This window comes from Simochromis diagramma, unplaced genomic scaffold (assembly GCF_900408965.1).
Source record: "Simochromis diagramma unplaced genomic scaffold, fSimDia1.1 OVJJ01000293.1, whole genome shotgun sequence".
Lineage (NCBI taxonomy): Eukaryota > Metazoa > Chordata > Actinopteri > Cichliformes > Cichlidae > Simochromis > Simochromis diagramma.
Genome location: NW_024386801.1, coordinates 23,575,323 through 23,590,739, shown reverse-complemented (window position 1 = coordinate 23,590,739; position 15,417 = coordinate 23,575,323). Strand labels below are relative to the sequence as shown.

Here is a 15,417-nt window from a genome sequence, read left to right as displayed (position 1 = left end):
TTTATTTATATAGTGCCAGTTTGCTTCAACAGCTGTTTTAAGGCATTTTATATTGTAAGGCAAAGACCTTAGAATATTAAGAGGGAGAACCTCAACAATCCGATGAGGCTGTATGAGCAACAGTGTAGAGGAAAAACTCCCTTTTAACAGGAAGAGAAAGGTTTGAAAGAGAAAAGACAAAAAATGAGCACAAACTCTTCACAGGGACCGATGACAACAAACAACTGAGTCAAAGTTTTACAAAGTACAAAATTATCACACAACTCAGTTAACTTTTTAATAATCTTAACAAGTATAGGTTCACACTCTGTTTATAACTTTGTGTTATGTAGTTTTGTACATATTCTGTGCGTGCAAGGCAAAAATAACAATGAAGGTAGAAAATAAACTCTCCTCCAGGATAAGAGGAAGGCTCGGGTCAGACATCACAGGGAGGTGAACTGAGGTCTGCTCTTATAAAACACACACACCATTCACCACAACCACCCTGAGAGAAACACAACATTTTCCTCTGATTATATAGTTTTGTTTTTAATCTAGTGACTCTGGAGAAAATTATTAAGCTGACTAAAGGAGTGATTGGATGGATATACGAATATAATGTATTCATGTGATCCCACAGCTTTAGTGTCCCATGTATTCAGCTGGAGATTATAAAAAGGCTTAATGTGAAAACAAGGCAAAAAGAAAAATTTAAAATACGAGACTAAAATAAATACTTGTAATAATTTTCAGTGCATATAAACGTGAATGCTTTTTTCCATCTGTTAGGAGATACTTGTACAACCAAAATTTCTTTTAAAAAAATCAATACAATTCAACGTATGATGCCAAACTCTGAACAGCTCAGGTCAGCTCACCAGTAAACCTCATAGGGTCAGCATTAGGTGGTATTTTAGCCAAATGCAACACAAATATAGTTTCAGAAACGAGAAGATACTAACTTTCAAATCTCTTGCAAACGTATAAACTTACTGTTGTTCTATTCCATTTGGGTACAAACTTAATCCTAAATTCTAAATATAGTAGCACCAACCACCTGATGGATCTCAAGAGGTTAATTTTTAATTTTACTTGTACTTGACTAAAAGGTCTTGTGCTGTACTCTTGACTGAATGTTGTTAAAGAAGAATTTCAGCTATCCTTACGTGTCCAAACTAAAGATAAGGCTGAACCGACATATGACAAATGAAAAGAAACTGGGCATGACAGTTGTATGTGAACACTGCAAAAGTAAAGTATTTCTGTTTTATGCATTTGATTTTGAACAACCCTGAACACTTTTAGTTTATGAGGAAATCCAACTCGTATCGTTCTTGACTTTTGGAGGACGAAATCAAAGAATTAAAGTTTGGAGTTCATAGCAACATTGCACAATGCCAAGCAGTTTTCACTGGGCACTACTGAGGTCCTGCAGAGATGTTACATGCTGTGTTGTGCACTGCATGGAAAGGGGAAAAGCAATAGGAATAGACGAGGCCATTTTCACCTCCAGACCATCTACTTCAGTTGTAAAGGATTCACTTCTTGTGCTTACTTAGAAATGAAATCTAATAAAATACACAAACATACAAAACAATTTAGACATACCCAAAGTACCTTTTCCTTGTAGTTGGTCTTAAGCCTGAGTCAGACTAGAATAAAAACAGGATGGCCTATTTGTGAGCAGAAAAACACAGTTGCTGAGAGACAGCACTGTTTTTTGTTTTTGCTGTCAGCAACCATTTGAAAGTAGTTGCTGTGAAGTTGAACATACAGCACCCTTCTCTTAGTCACAAGGCAAAGGTCGCCTGTTGGGAGTCAACCTGTCTCCAGACTTGCAATGACTGCCGTCACACTCAAATAGTAAAAGGTTTCCAAATAACCCTGATTTAGTTTCTAAATACAGACAAACTGACTACAGGTTACAGTCAGTCGGATGATGATGAACACAACTTATCTGCTTCACCAAGTGGAAATATAATCTAACGAATCACACAAACCTGATTTAGTCAGGTTCATGGCTCGCATTTTACTGCAACTTGTGTTGAATTTAATGCCAGAACAACATGCCTGATTTTTGTGTGATAGCTGCTGCTATGAGTGCTCATTTGTTTGGGGAGATGTTAGCAGAACAAGTACACAATCAGCACAGGTGGATGTCTTAAAGCTGCGAGCCAAGAGCCAGAACGTTGGCTCTGTCCTGTAGATCCTTACTGAGTTGTCATTCTGAGCGTCGAGAGCCAAGCCCCACATGTTCCTGCATTCCAGTGCTTTAGTCACATTTTTACACAGAGACCAGTATACAATGAAAACATTTTGTTTCTCTGCAGCGTGCACACTTTGCTTGACAGGTGCTATTACATAGATTCATGTATAAATGTTACAATACATAATACTGACTTTAATACGAACCTAGAATTTAACAGAGTCTGCAGAAAAACCCAGAGAGTGACACAGAAACAGTATCTTCATTAACACAGATGGATCGGGATCTGACAGTAAAATATGTTTTGTGCTCTTTACATCACACATTTGCGCTGCTATGCATAGATTTCAGGTTTAAATAGTTTGTAATAAACCAGCTTTTCTAGCTAAACCCTGCACGCCCCTGAGTGTTGGTCCTCAGGGCCCACACACACAGTTCTATCAGAAGAGCTCACTTTTAAAACAATCCTATTGGTTCTTCTATAGTCCCCCTTTATTTCTCTGTTTCTTTCTCTGTTTTCAGAGAGAAACACAAGAGCCAAACCTGCTTTTACACTGTGTTATATTTGTTAATACATTACTTGCTGCCTCACTTTTGAGCAGCAAATTTGCACCACTCTTACTAAAGTTCTGATCATTGCTGAAATGAAATAGCTGCATCTTTGTTTGTTCCTAAATGTATAAATTGTAAATTTGCCACTTTTATTTACTCTGATTGAGTCTGTGGCTGAGAGTCGGCCCTGCTGTGTATGGATTCTGCACAATTCATGAACTGCTTATCAAGCTGACCGTTTAAGGTGGGCCGCACCTCACGTCATCATGTATTATGCCTGTGCTGCAAGTGGCTAGTCCATCCTTGCATTTGGTATTCCACTGCTTCACTGAAATTTGCAACACTTAGCAAACAGATTTGCAATTTTTGCCAGTTTATAACAGGTAATTGCCATATTATTACAAACAAACTGCATGTAAATGCTAACTTGACCCCAGCTGATTATAGTCTGACTTTTATCTTATTGCCCTTTTATCACTGTCTTAATGGACCAAAACCACTTTGAAAATGTAACTCACTACACGTGGTTACAGACCTGGTGCCCATCTTCATAGACACCATTTGAAAGGCTTGACCACAAGCTGATTGCACACAGATCCAATCACTTTGGTGGCTCCGAGGCCTCCAACCCTAGCGTGACTGTAACTGAAACTAAGCTTAACAATAATGATCACATTAAGTATTGTCATATAGATCAACTCAGCAAATGAACCCTATTCACGTGTTTATAGCAAAAGTGGTGTTTGCACTGATGACCAAAAACCAACAACCGTATATAGAGTTGCATACGTATGTCAAGCAAACTACAACCAGAAAAAAATATGAGGATTTTGAAAATATAATGCAAACTAAAAAACTGCTTCTGAAGGGAAACTCTGACTTAATATGCTGCCTTCGTCATGAGTATCACTGCCTCTTCATTAAGGCACGTGTAGATCTGACTATACAATTGCTTTTTATGTAAACATGCTGCTAAAATTTATTCTTATGCTGCATGAGACAGTTGTAACCTTACTCTTTCTGTGGTCGTTAGGAAAATAAGCAAAGAACAAATATGAAAACAATGTTTTATAGTCTTGATATCTTTTCTTGAACATAACGAACCCAGAGCATGTTAGGCTTGCAGAAGTTAACATGCTGATGTACCCCAGTGAGGAAGGGACCACTATGGCACAATGCAAACCCACAGATTAAACCTACCTCACTAACCCCAAATCCTGCTTCATGGTGGAGGCCTCTAATGAGGCATCTCCCTGAACTTCCAAAAAAAGGATATGCAATATGAGATCTTAATCAGCAGGAGTTCGGTAGTATTAGTGACTAATTACTTATCCCCTTGACTCAGAATTCACAGTGTGACCAAGTAATATGATGTAAATAATGTCTCTAAATAACCTTAGTCACAATTAGATATGAAGTACAAATGTAGTTTCCAGAAACCGAGTCATTTTGTAGAAGGTGACAAAAAGGCAAAGTAAAAAGACATCTGCTATCAGCATGGAGTTTGTAATTCACTTTGAAATCATAACAATTTTAAGTAGTTGTTATTAATGTGCCTGACATGGTGTAATCAAACCAAGTGTGATGTTGTGGTACGCTCAGAAATGTCTTGTTAACAAATTGAATGTTTTTGTGGAAAGTGCATGAAAAAGATTTCAGTCCCGTAGCTGATGAAGCTCATTTCAGACTCTTAACGATGTGTGCAGGTTGATGGAAATGAATTTTATAGGTGACACATATTGTTCAATGCAAAGATGGATGTGATTCAAAAATAATGAGTCTGCAGCAAAATAACAGGATGAAGTGCATGATCATTTCTGACATCAGATGAGAGGATGAGCTGTCAACACACTGATACACTCAGCAGACACATGGTTGGTGAACATGTGCCCAGCTAGCTACAGCTAACGATCAGTACATTTAATCTTTGGGGTAAATTTGCAGAGACTGCAATAACAAGCCAGCAATGCAATTCATGTGCTTCCACTGTATATATAACTAATATAAATCAAAAATTCACCCCACAGAATAAATGCACCAACTATACAGAAGGTAGCACGCAGGAAGTCCGTACCATCTGGGTGTATCATACCTGTGGTTCTCACACGTTTAACGAGAACACTCCGGACATGAGAGCGATTCTACAGGAGAGTACAATAGTGCAAGTAAAATCATTCATAATTGGATACAAATACCAAAATGTGCAGATATACTCATTTATGATTACTCTTGAGGAATCCCATTAGCCATTTGAAATTTCAAAATGCTGACTCTGGTGGGAAACGTAACATTTAGAGACGAGGACAACTTATTATCAAACCACGCATGTTTGACCATGTAAAAGTTCATCTTTGAAGTTTGAAGTCATTCTCTTTGTAACTTATGTAAAGATACTTTTAGCTGTTTCCTTTTTTTGAGCTGCTTTATTAAGTGGTTGGCACAACAGATGGATTCATATGTTTGATATGGCACCAGGTTCATGCCAGATGCCCCTGCTGATGCAACCAGCACTAGGAGTACTCCCAGAAGCTGGGTTTGGGGATCTTTCACGTGTAAATTGAACGTGTAAACCACTCGCTGGCTTATAGTGACTTTTACAGAAAGGCAAGCGAACTGTAGCCCTACCACCCCTCCAAAAAAATCAAAATGAAAAAGTAATAATAAATAAATAAATAAATAAAGCCTACTTTTAAGAAGGCAAACAGAATTAGATTAAAACAGCTTCTTGCTGTTGCTTGACTTCTTCACCTCTGCTCTCCTTCCTGGCAGTAAATTTGTAGCATTTTTTTTTATCTAATGATTTTTCAGAAAAATGTTCCCCATCAGTGTGACATGGATCAGTATTACCGCCGCACATGTTTAGGGTTGAGCAGGTTTTTTTAAAGACTATATTGCTTAATCTACAGTGATGCATCATATTCTACAAAATCACAGGTTTACAGTCTGCCCTGTGAGGTCCACATAAGCTTTTAGTTCATTCAGAGATACAGGCTGACATCTTGATTTATTTACAAAAAATACTTTATTTAGAAAAACAATTAGAGCTGGATTAAAAGGCCTGATCGCTGTGTGACATGGTTAACTGCCAATATCTAGAGCAAGATTATATATTATTCTAAGAAGAAAGTGCTGCATTAACAAAACGGCTGGTTATACTTGATCTGATATGATAAAAGATGGCAGGTTATTGCCAATAAACAAGCTTAAACAGCTTATGTTAATGTGTCCGCCGGCCGGGGTGACATTTATTATCAATATTATCTGTTTAATACTTTGATTGTGTAGAAATTGCAGCTTTACTGCCCTCTTGAAATTTCCCACAAAGTGCTGTTAAGTGTTTTAAATGTCAAAATAAAAATTCTGAAATTTACCAGTGGGCAGCCACGTTGGGACCAATTTTAAAATTCAAGTGGTTAATGGGATTTTTCAAATCAATGGCTCCACAAGAACAAACAAACAAAGGTCTAGTGACTGTGATTTTCTACTTATCTGCTGCACTAAAACACTCACACTACTCTCAGATACGCCCTCAGTTCCAGATCGCAGTGATGTCTCAGACCTCTCCCTCCTAAATGTGTTTTCTGCTTAGGTAAGTCAGTCTGTGGATGCTATTCAGACAGAGGGGGCTCAGTTCTTTGGTCTGCTGCCTCTGCCTTCACTGTGTGATGTTTAGAGATGGTCTCTTTCTCTGGTGTGCTGTTTCTCAGATCCACCGGGCTGGGGACCTTCTTCTTGTGGGATGTAGGACTTACTTGGGGGACATCTGAATATCCAGACGTGACTGGGATTGTGCTCAGGGTCTTTTCTCGAGGTGCTGGGGAGACTAGTAATTTATCTAGAGTTTGGGGCAATGCTGGGGCTGTGCTAGTGGTATTTTTGGGTGGGGGCATCACTGGAGACTTTTCCAGTGTTCGGGTTTGTGGTGGAAGCCTCTCTTGGGTGGGTAAAGCTTTGTCAAATGCATGGCTGGAAAACTGGGTTGCATCTGCTTCATGTAGAGCTTGAGCTGTAAAGGAGGGACACCCTGAGCCTGGGCTTTCACCCTTTCCTTGATGGGGGTGCTTGGTTTCGGCTGCTGTGCTTCCACATCCCATTCTTCCTCGTCTTTCCTGCAGCTCCTCCTTCTGGGGAATGCCCTTCTTATCTTTATCAGTCTCCCTTCCCATGTCACTGGCTGTGAAGATGAATGATATAGATTAATAAGTAAAACAAAGAAGGAAAAGGATCGGCCAAAAAGGCTAAATTATGAGCATGACTTATGAAGACCTCTCTGTCCTTCTCCACTGGATGGATCTTCAGTGCAGGATGGCAGATCACTTCTGTTGCCTCGGAAACGGATGGGTGACCTCTGTAACACTGCCTTCAGCTCTGAAAAAGAAGGGTATGAGGTTTAATAAAGAGTCAATCATCAATTATCCCTTTCTCCAGGAAAGTTGTGGGAGAATACCACACTTAACCTCACGGTGACGAATGGATGAAACATTTTACTCAAAGCCTCACGCAAACCATCACACATTCATACACGGACTCTTTTCTAAGTCTGTCTGACAATCACACACACACTCTGGATACATCGGGGCAACTCACAGTTCAGTATCTCTGACATGCGGACTGGAGGAGCCGGACACTGAAACTCTAAATGTCAGGCCCACATCAAGCAAGACGCACAAAGTAACATCAGCCTAAGAGGTTACGATGAATTGTGTCTCTGGCCATGAACACTCACTGGGGGTGATAAACTGAAAGTTGTTGACTCGGACATTTACACTGTGGCCAGAGAGGTTCTAGTAGACACATTAATGTTGTGTCGTGACAGTAAAGTTGACCGAGTATTTTTCCGTTGTCTGGTAACTCATTCAGGCAGGATTGGACACAAACATTGTGGGAGTGGGATTTAAAAACATAGTCCAGTGCAGGGCTCTAGTATGCAGTATAAAATTCGTATGTTTGTTGTGAAAAATGCAGTGTGCGTCAATACTACACCACTACTTATTACTACTCCTGAAATCAAAGCACAGGTCCTTTTTCAGTCCATACAATGGATGTCATGTTTCAACAACACTGAGGAATTTACTCTTATAATCTTTTTTTATTTTAATCACACTTTTCTGAATATTTTTCATTTAACCAGTTGTGGGATTTGCTGTTGCTAGCATTATTTTTCACAGTTTCATCAAACACTGGTGCAAAGCCTCACCTTGTGTCATGGCAAAGGCATCCTCATGGACAGACACAGCTCTACGCTGCGGAGGAGGCTTCATGTGTTGACGTGGCTTAGGAAGACTCTCTGAAAATACACACAATCATTTATTTACACTGACTTGGATTCCAGAGCTGATTTCTCTTTAAAACGCATTGAAAGTTGTATCAGAACCACCACAATTTTGGTTAAATTTCTTTTAATAAGACAGGTAAGACACACCCTCTGTCACTGATTGTGCTTTTTCAGCGCGATCCTGTGTACCGGGACTTCTCCAGAGAGGTGGGACTGAAGGAAGCTCCTTTCTAGACGACACGTTCGATGTTCCACCCTGGAAACCGTCCTCGCTTCCATTCTAGGAACGTAATCACCAGATGTTCATTGACACAATCTTTTCTCTGTACGCCACCATTGATTTGAAATCAGCGAATCAGTCAAGAAGGTTTAATTCAAGGGTTTAACAAAAGCACTGCATCAACAGCTATTTTTAAATGCAGTCCTTCATTTTCAGAATGTCAAATATGATCAGACAAAAAGGTGTTTTTCCTCTTAACAGAACAACATGAATGTGAATCATCACCTAGATGCAGCTATCAAAGTGAAAACTCCTGTACTGGTTCTAAACGGGCTAGTTCCTTACAAAACGAAAGAAAGCATAGTTCAGTTAGTTCTGAAAGCACAAAATATTGTTTAAACGTTCTTTTTCAAATTTCAGTTTTCCTTTCTTTTTCTATTGACTAAAGTGTTTTTAGTTATAGGGGTGAGCGATATTTTGAATATACTCGATGTATTGTGAGTCTTCCGCACACTATGATTAAAATGGCTACCAGAAAATATGGCAACTGTGGGAGTTTCAGATGAGCGAGAGAATGACACTTGCTGTAGTTTGGATTTCACAAGGAGGATGTCGAACAAAACGCAGTAATTTGCAAAACCTGCCATAAAACTTTGGCAAAAGCAGTACCACGAATTTATTTCACCAGCTGAAAAGTCATCCACTGCATAAAGAAGAGTGTTTTAAACTCTGCATGGCAGCGTCTCCCCACACACCAAAGAAAACCTTAAATGAACCAGCTGTGACACCTGCGACTGTTCTTGGTCACTCGTTTTTAGAGTCACTGTCTAGGCTTATGTTTCTGTAATTTGAGGTCATCACATTAATGACCCCCTTTTTAAAAAAACAACTGAATTGTCAGTTTGAATGAGTATACCAGTTCAACCATATACCACTATATGGTTGACAATAACATTTGTTTTGGGGGGTTATTTAAACATCGTGATGTCTATAGTGATATTTTCTCATATCGCCCAGCCCTACTTAGTTACTTAATATATAATCAAACAATAATAGCTTTGTATACAGTCTCACCTTCTGAATGATCTTATTGCCAACAATAAAATGAAATATACTACCTGTCTTGTAGTCTCCTCTGGCCTGCCATCATGTTTTCCTCCTTCCAGCAGCTCCACTGGGCTGCTGGAAGGAGGAGCAGAAGAGGGACGAGCTCCTCCTACAGCAGCCAGGGTGGAGAGAGGAGGTCTGGCTGAGATGGCAGGTTTGGGTGGCAGGGGGCCAATAGGACGCTCTGGGAGGGCGGGCTTTGGAGGAAGGAGAGGATCTGGTTGAACGGGTTGCAGAGATCTGATCGGATGCCTGGGATCAGCTGGGAAGCAGGGTGAAAGGGACATTGCAAGTGTTCCCAGTTAGTGCCCATAGTTTGGACAGATGTTTAAAAGGATGTAGATTATACACAGAAAGCATGGCATACTAGTACAGAACTTCCTGTGTTCTCATATCACAGGCCTAGATACATCAGACTGGTTACACTACAGAAACAAGTTTATGATGTCACTCACTGTCCAGTGTCCCATGTCCACCAAAACTAAAACCTCCAAAGACTAAACTTTGCTGTTTACATATAGTACATTACAACGTGATATCCAGACTATGTTCAACTTTATTATAAAGCATTATAAAGTTGTTCTTTTAAATACATATGATGCTGAGGCTGGGTGTGGTCTGTGGCTCCGCTGACAATGATTGTTTAATCCTGCCTCTATTATTTCAGTAGCACGCCGGCACCTGTGGAGGGGAGGTACGAGCTGACGCTGGGATGGGTAGTGGGACAGCTGGAACCACATGACAGTCTGAAAAAACAAACTGTGTAAACAAGTTCACTCTGTAAATAAGGACACTTGAGCCACATCGTTTGTGCACATCCCTAACCCTAACCCTAGCACGTGCTGGGTCCCTGTAACAGCTGAACAGTGTTACAGTGGCACCCAACATCCCAACACATGATGTTAGACCCATAGCCCGTGCAGCAGATGCACGTCCTGGCTCAAATGCACCAGGAGCAGGCAGCCGCACAGCGTGAGCAGCTGACTCATGTACAGAGTTCTGGTAAGATGCCAAGGGGGTACACGGCAGGCTATGGTGGACTCGGGCTACACGCAGACCTCAGTCCACCAAAACCTGGCTCGGCCGGGAGTGTTGTTGGAGGCAATATTCATAGAGGTCAGATGTGTGCATGGGGACATAGACCGCTAGAAATGAGAAACAGTGGCAAATGCATAAAGTTACGGCTGCAGTTATCTTCCACCCAACACATCCCTTAATTCTGGGACAGAATTCCCTGTGCAAGCGGATATTGCTTCCAGTGGATTATGCAGCTCGACATCCTGAAGCAGTGCTGCTGCACACCTTTTCTGCAAAGGGTGTGGCACAGGCACAAATTCACCTCATTGGTTGTGCATGTCTGACTGTGTGTTGGGGTCCTGTAACAGCTGACAAGTGTTACAGATCCATATTTCAATTTTTTACAAAACACGTGAAAACTGGTCGATCATCACACAGCAATACCGTGGGTTGTTTTTTTTTTGCTGAACTGGCTCTGCCAAGCTATAGATTGAGATTATAATTTATATGTAGACATGAGCAAGGAGATATTGATACCTGATGAAGTGGACATAGTCCTGGGCTTCATGTATGTGGGAGGTGGTTCAGGTTTGTCAAGAATAGCACCTGAGGGACAGTGACAGGACAGTAGAAGACAGTGAATATTACGAATAATATGTGAATCCTACAGCTTATCACACAGCTCTAGATGGCAGATCTTAAAACAAGGATTAGTAGTGATGACTCAAACAAAATAAGAAGAGTGATGGAAAAAATCAAAATTTATAAAACTATATGAAACACATAGACTCAAATGTTCTGTTAAAGAATTAAACTAAATTTGATTTATAACCATGTACACTAAAAAGGTTGGGAGACAGTGTGTTACTTAATCAGAATAGTTCAATTTGAGTTCAATTCAATTTTATTTATATAGCGCCAAATCACACCAACAGTTGTTTCAAGGCGCTTTGTATTGTAAGGTAGACCTTACAATAATACATACAGAGAAAAACCCAACTATTATATGACCCCCTGTGAGCAAGCACTTTGGCTACAGTGGGAGGGAAAGTGGATGGTAAGTTATAAATGACAAATGGATTGGCCTTTACGTAGTGAACTTAAAGGGCATTACACTGCAAACAACACTGACTTGCACACTGCCAACCACACACACAAACACACTTATAGACAACATATATTTTTTATGATAGAGATATTTATGCAAAAACACTTACCATCAGAGTTGGCCTTTCTCAGCTCTTCATCTTTATTCTGTAAAAGAGGAATTAGTCTTACTTTTGTCTTATGTATTTTCGTGTAGCCAGATCTTGCTTGAAAAGGAGATTTGAATTTCAAGGCCCTCCTGGTTAAATGAAGGTTAAATAAATAAATAAATAAGATAAATATGAGGTAGTTGGGATTTTACTATTCACCTTTGTTTTCTCTTCCAACCATTTTTGTCTATTTTGCTGGTTTGGTTTGGGTCATTCCAATAAAAGCAGTGAAAACTTAAAAAAGTTGAAACCTGTTTTTCATTGTAGTAACTTTCTTGTACTCTTTAAAACAAAGTTATAATTTAACGTCATACTATGAAAACTGACCAAGTTACTGGTTTTCAAAGTGCACAGGTATGGGCTGCAATTTGGTGCTTTTTGCTCTATATTTTCCAGCATTTTTGAACCAGATTATCCACATAAACATATTAGGGCAGAAGAACACAGGTCACCTACTAATCAGAAGGTCCCCATCTGCTCCAGTCTACATGCCAAATATCCTTGGGCAAGATACTAACCTCGGTTGCTCTCTGATGCATCCATCAGAGTGTAAGTGTGTGCGAATGTTAGAAAGTGCACAGGAAAAAGTGCTTGTGGTGTAAATGAGACAAGCTGTGTAAAGCACTTTGGGTGTTCAGATAGAGTAGGAAAGCATTTTCTCAGTGTCAGTGTGAAAACTGCCATTACTGCTGCTTTCTATTCCTATTAATAGCACTAGCCTACTACAGAGGAGTGGAAATGTCTGTTAAGTTAAAGGTAATTTTAGATCTACATATTTCTTTGAATCATAAAACTATGATGATATACTATTTAATAACAAAACTACTGGGACACTGCCTGGCTGCCTGGTAGGATGGTGACAATACTCAGTCAGCCTGTTATGGCTCAGGGGTAAAAACTGTGAAGTTTCCACACTCATCTGTAATGTACAGTTAATGAGAGTAGACTCAATAAATATGGAAAAATTGAGATATGTGGTTTTTGTTAAGACATTCCAACCTATCATCCATTTTCTTAATCAATCACTCATTAAATGGGAAAAATAATTCAATGAGACTGAATCACTTTTGTTTTCTTGCAAACTTTCAAAATGGGATGTGGGAGAATGTGTGAGGAGTGTGTTTCTCACAATTTAAAAAGATAAAAAATAAAAGAGGTGCGATAGTCCTGCATATAAAATATTTAAGGCAAACAATGTTCAGATTAATATGTTTACACACACACATGCGCACTCCCCCATTTACCTGGCTCATCTTGGTTTCAGCAGGTGGAGTTTTGGCCACGCCCATTCTGTGCAACATCACCTGAAGCTTCTGCTCAAAACTAGATGTGCTCTCCGAAGCATGTTTCTGAAAGACAGTACAGAAACACTTAGAACAATAACTGTTCCCTCACACACACAGGCACTGGCTTGACTTGGTTCCGTTGGTATTATTTGAAAACTGTCAATATAAAGATTGAGAGTAGAGTAGATGTTTTATGAGAATGGGCATGAAGCCCTACTAGAATTTTACTAATAGTATCACTGTGTTAACACACGAGCACAGCAAAGACGCGACTGTGTTGTTGTACTGGTCATATCCAGGTGACGAAAGTGATAACGTGGTAAATTTATCATAGCAACAGGTAGACCTTTGAGGAAGTGTTTACTCTGTATCAACAACAAATAGCATCATTTACAATATAAAATGGGAGCAGGTCAAAGAACAGGGAAAGGTTCTACCTTAATATGCTAAGAATAGACTTAAAACAAGAGAAATTCAAAATAAAGGCTTGTCTCTGACATTAGCTTTTTTAGAAACCTTGGTTCCGATCGAGATCCATCTCATAATTTACTGTTATTATGATGTTACAGGTATCACAAGACTGACCTTAGTGGGTGTATCCTTGTCATCAGTCTCTAATCCCGTCAACAGTATGAGACTTTGGCTCTTTCCCTCTCTCAGTGCCCTCTTGGTCACTTTTAGTCTCCTCTCTCCATATGGAGTCCCTACCAGCTGCTTGTCCTGCTCAGTCAGAGTGCGAGTGACCACGGGACTGGGCATGCGAGCTGGCAAGACAGGAGCTGCCTCTTCCTCCAGATTGGAAAGTACAGTAGTCGTGAGATCAGGGCTTGTTGTGATGGTGGGATACAAGGGAGTGGTCTCACTGGGTGGCATCATCATGGTTAACGTCTGGGCAGGCGATCTCTTTTCCCGCACATCGCCTGCAAGATGTTGGCTGGTGGCGCAGATTCCTTCTGTGGTGGTGGCATCATTAGAAATGTTAGCATCCTCCACTGACCTTGCCCCTCTCTCCTTCTCTCTCTCCTTGTCCCTCTCCCTCTCCCTCTCCCTTTCTTTGGCCTCACGGAGGGGTCGAATGAGGTCTGCAATGGAGGTCCTTTTGACCTTCACCCCTTCTCCTCCTCCTCCCTCTCCCCCACTTGCCTTGGTGGCTCGGGCAACTCGAGCCCTCTTGAAGGCGAAGAAGTCACCAAACTTTTTCTTGATATTTTTGGTGGGAAGTGTGGTGGTGGTGGTGACGGAAGAAAAGGTGGATGGAATGGAGGTAGAGAGGGGTGGAACATCAGTGGATGTGAAGGACATGTCAGTGGATGCATAGGGTGAAGTGAGAGTGGTGGTAGAGGAGGTGATAATGTCAGACGTAGAGGACAAGGGGGTTGAGACTGAGGGGGTGGAGCTTGGCTCTGGGGGAGTGGCTTGGGCAGGGTTTGACTCCTCCCACTGGCCTTTTCTGCAGCAGGAAAACAGCAGAAAGAGCAACAGACAAGAAGAGACATTCAGTACTACAACTACTGGTACAGGACCAAAGACATGCTGAGCTCAGGCACACAGCTAACATGCATGCAAACATCACACAGGGCAAAAACAGCTCCGACAGATTGACAAAAAACCTGGAAGCTACGCCTGGACTTCCATGTAATATGCTTAAAATTTGCTTCACCCGTTGGTTAAATAAATACATATATTAGTCCAATCATGGCTCTGGTCCTGAGTGGATATGAGCCCGGTCAGATCTATGTAGTTTTTACTTTACTTCGGGAGAGTTAGCTTAGTATAGAGAAAATGAAGGATGCTAACACCAAAGGGAAAGACATTTGTTTGAAGTTCACACCTGCTACACCAACATAACATGTTGTTGTCAACACAGCAACAGAGCTGTTCTGACCTGGTGCCGCTAATGCTCAACGAAAGGGTTGCAGAAGCCTGGGTTTGAGTCCATCCCAGATCATGCCCGCCATATTATTCCACATTGCTCTCTTCCTACTTTCCTGTCTGCTGTGTAAAAGCTAAAAATGCTACAAACTGCTGTTCTGACGTGGCAATTCTGGTGTAATGGCTCTTATATGGTCTTAATTCAACCAGCTGATTCTTACATTTACTGGAAGAGTCGATTTTTTCAATCACGGATGTTTACATTAAGCCTGAGTAATAATTAAAATGTAAATCGCACACACGGAGTGGTCAGGAATCAGGCTGGGTCAATCTGATTTACTGGTGTTCAAAATGCTCTAGTGAGAGTACTGACAGAAATTTGCATAGGTGTGAATGTGAGTGCGAATGGTTGTCTGTCTCTATGTGTTAGGCCTGCGACAGACTGGCGACCTGTCCAGGGTGTGCCCTGCCTTTCGCCCTATGGTAGCGGGGATAGGCTCCAGCCCCCCTGTTACCCTGATAAGGATAAGCAAAAGAATGTGGATGGATATAATATATTGTATTATTACATTTAATTGAGTCTGTTTCAGTAACCACATAATTTCCTTAGGGATTAATAAAGTATTCTGATCCTAATGTGACAC

General features: G+C 40.7%; 1 protein-coding gene across 2 annotated transcripts in view; it reads right to left on the bottom strand.

Moving 5' to 3' along the window:
* Positions 1–510: 510 nt before the first annotated feature.
* The window catches only part of carmil2 (capping protein regulator and myosin 1 linker 2), a 58,757-nt gene continuing 43,850 nt past the window's right edge, over positions 511–15,417 (bottom strand). Inside the window, exons 33-41 of one of the 2 annotated variants that reach the window (XM_040026660.1) lie at positions 13,487–14,351; positions 12,860–12,964; positions 11,577–11,613; positions 10,897–10,965; positions 9,354–9,604; positions 8,163–8,295; positions 7,938–8,027; positions 7,001–7,108; positions 511–6,914 (exon numbers count right to left, since the gene is read on the bottom strand). In XM_040026660.1, the coding sequence (XP_039882594.1) occupies positions 6,349–6,914; positions 7,001–7,108; positions 7,938–8,027; positions 8,163–8,295; positions 9,354–9,604; positions 10,897–10,965; positions 11,577–11,613; positions 12,860–12,964; positions 13,487–14,351 (2,224 nt within the window). In that variant the 3' untranslated portion in view covers positions 511–6,348. The remainder of the gene's footprint in view (positions 6,915–7,000; positions 7,109–7,937; positions 8,028–8,162; positions 8,296–9,353; positions 9,605–10,896; positions 10,966–11,576; positions 11,614–12,859; positions 12,965–13,486; positions 14,352–15,417) is intronic. The other variant, XM_040026661.1, reaches the window with a different exon arrangement.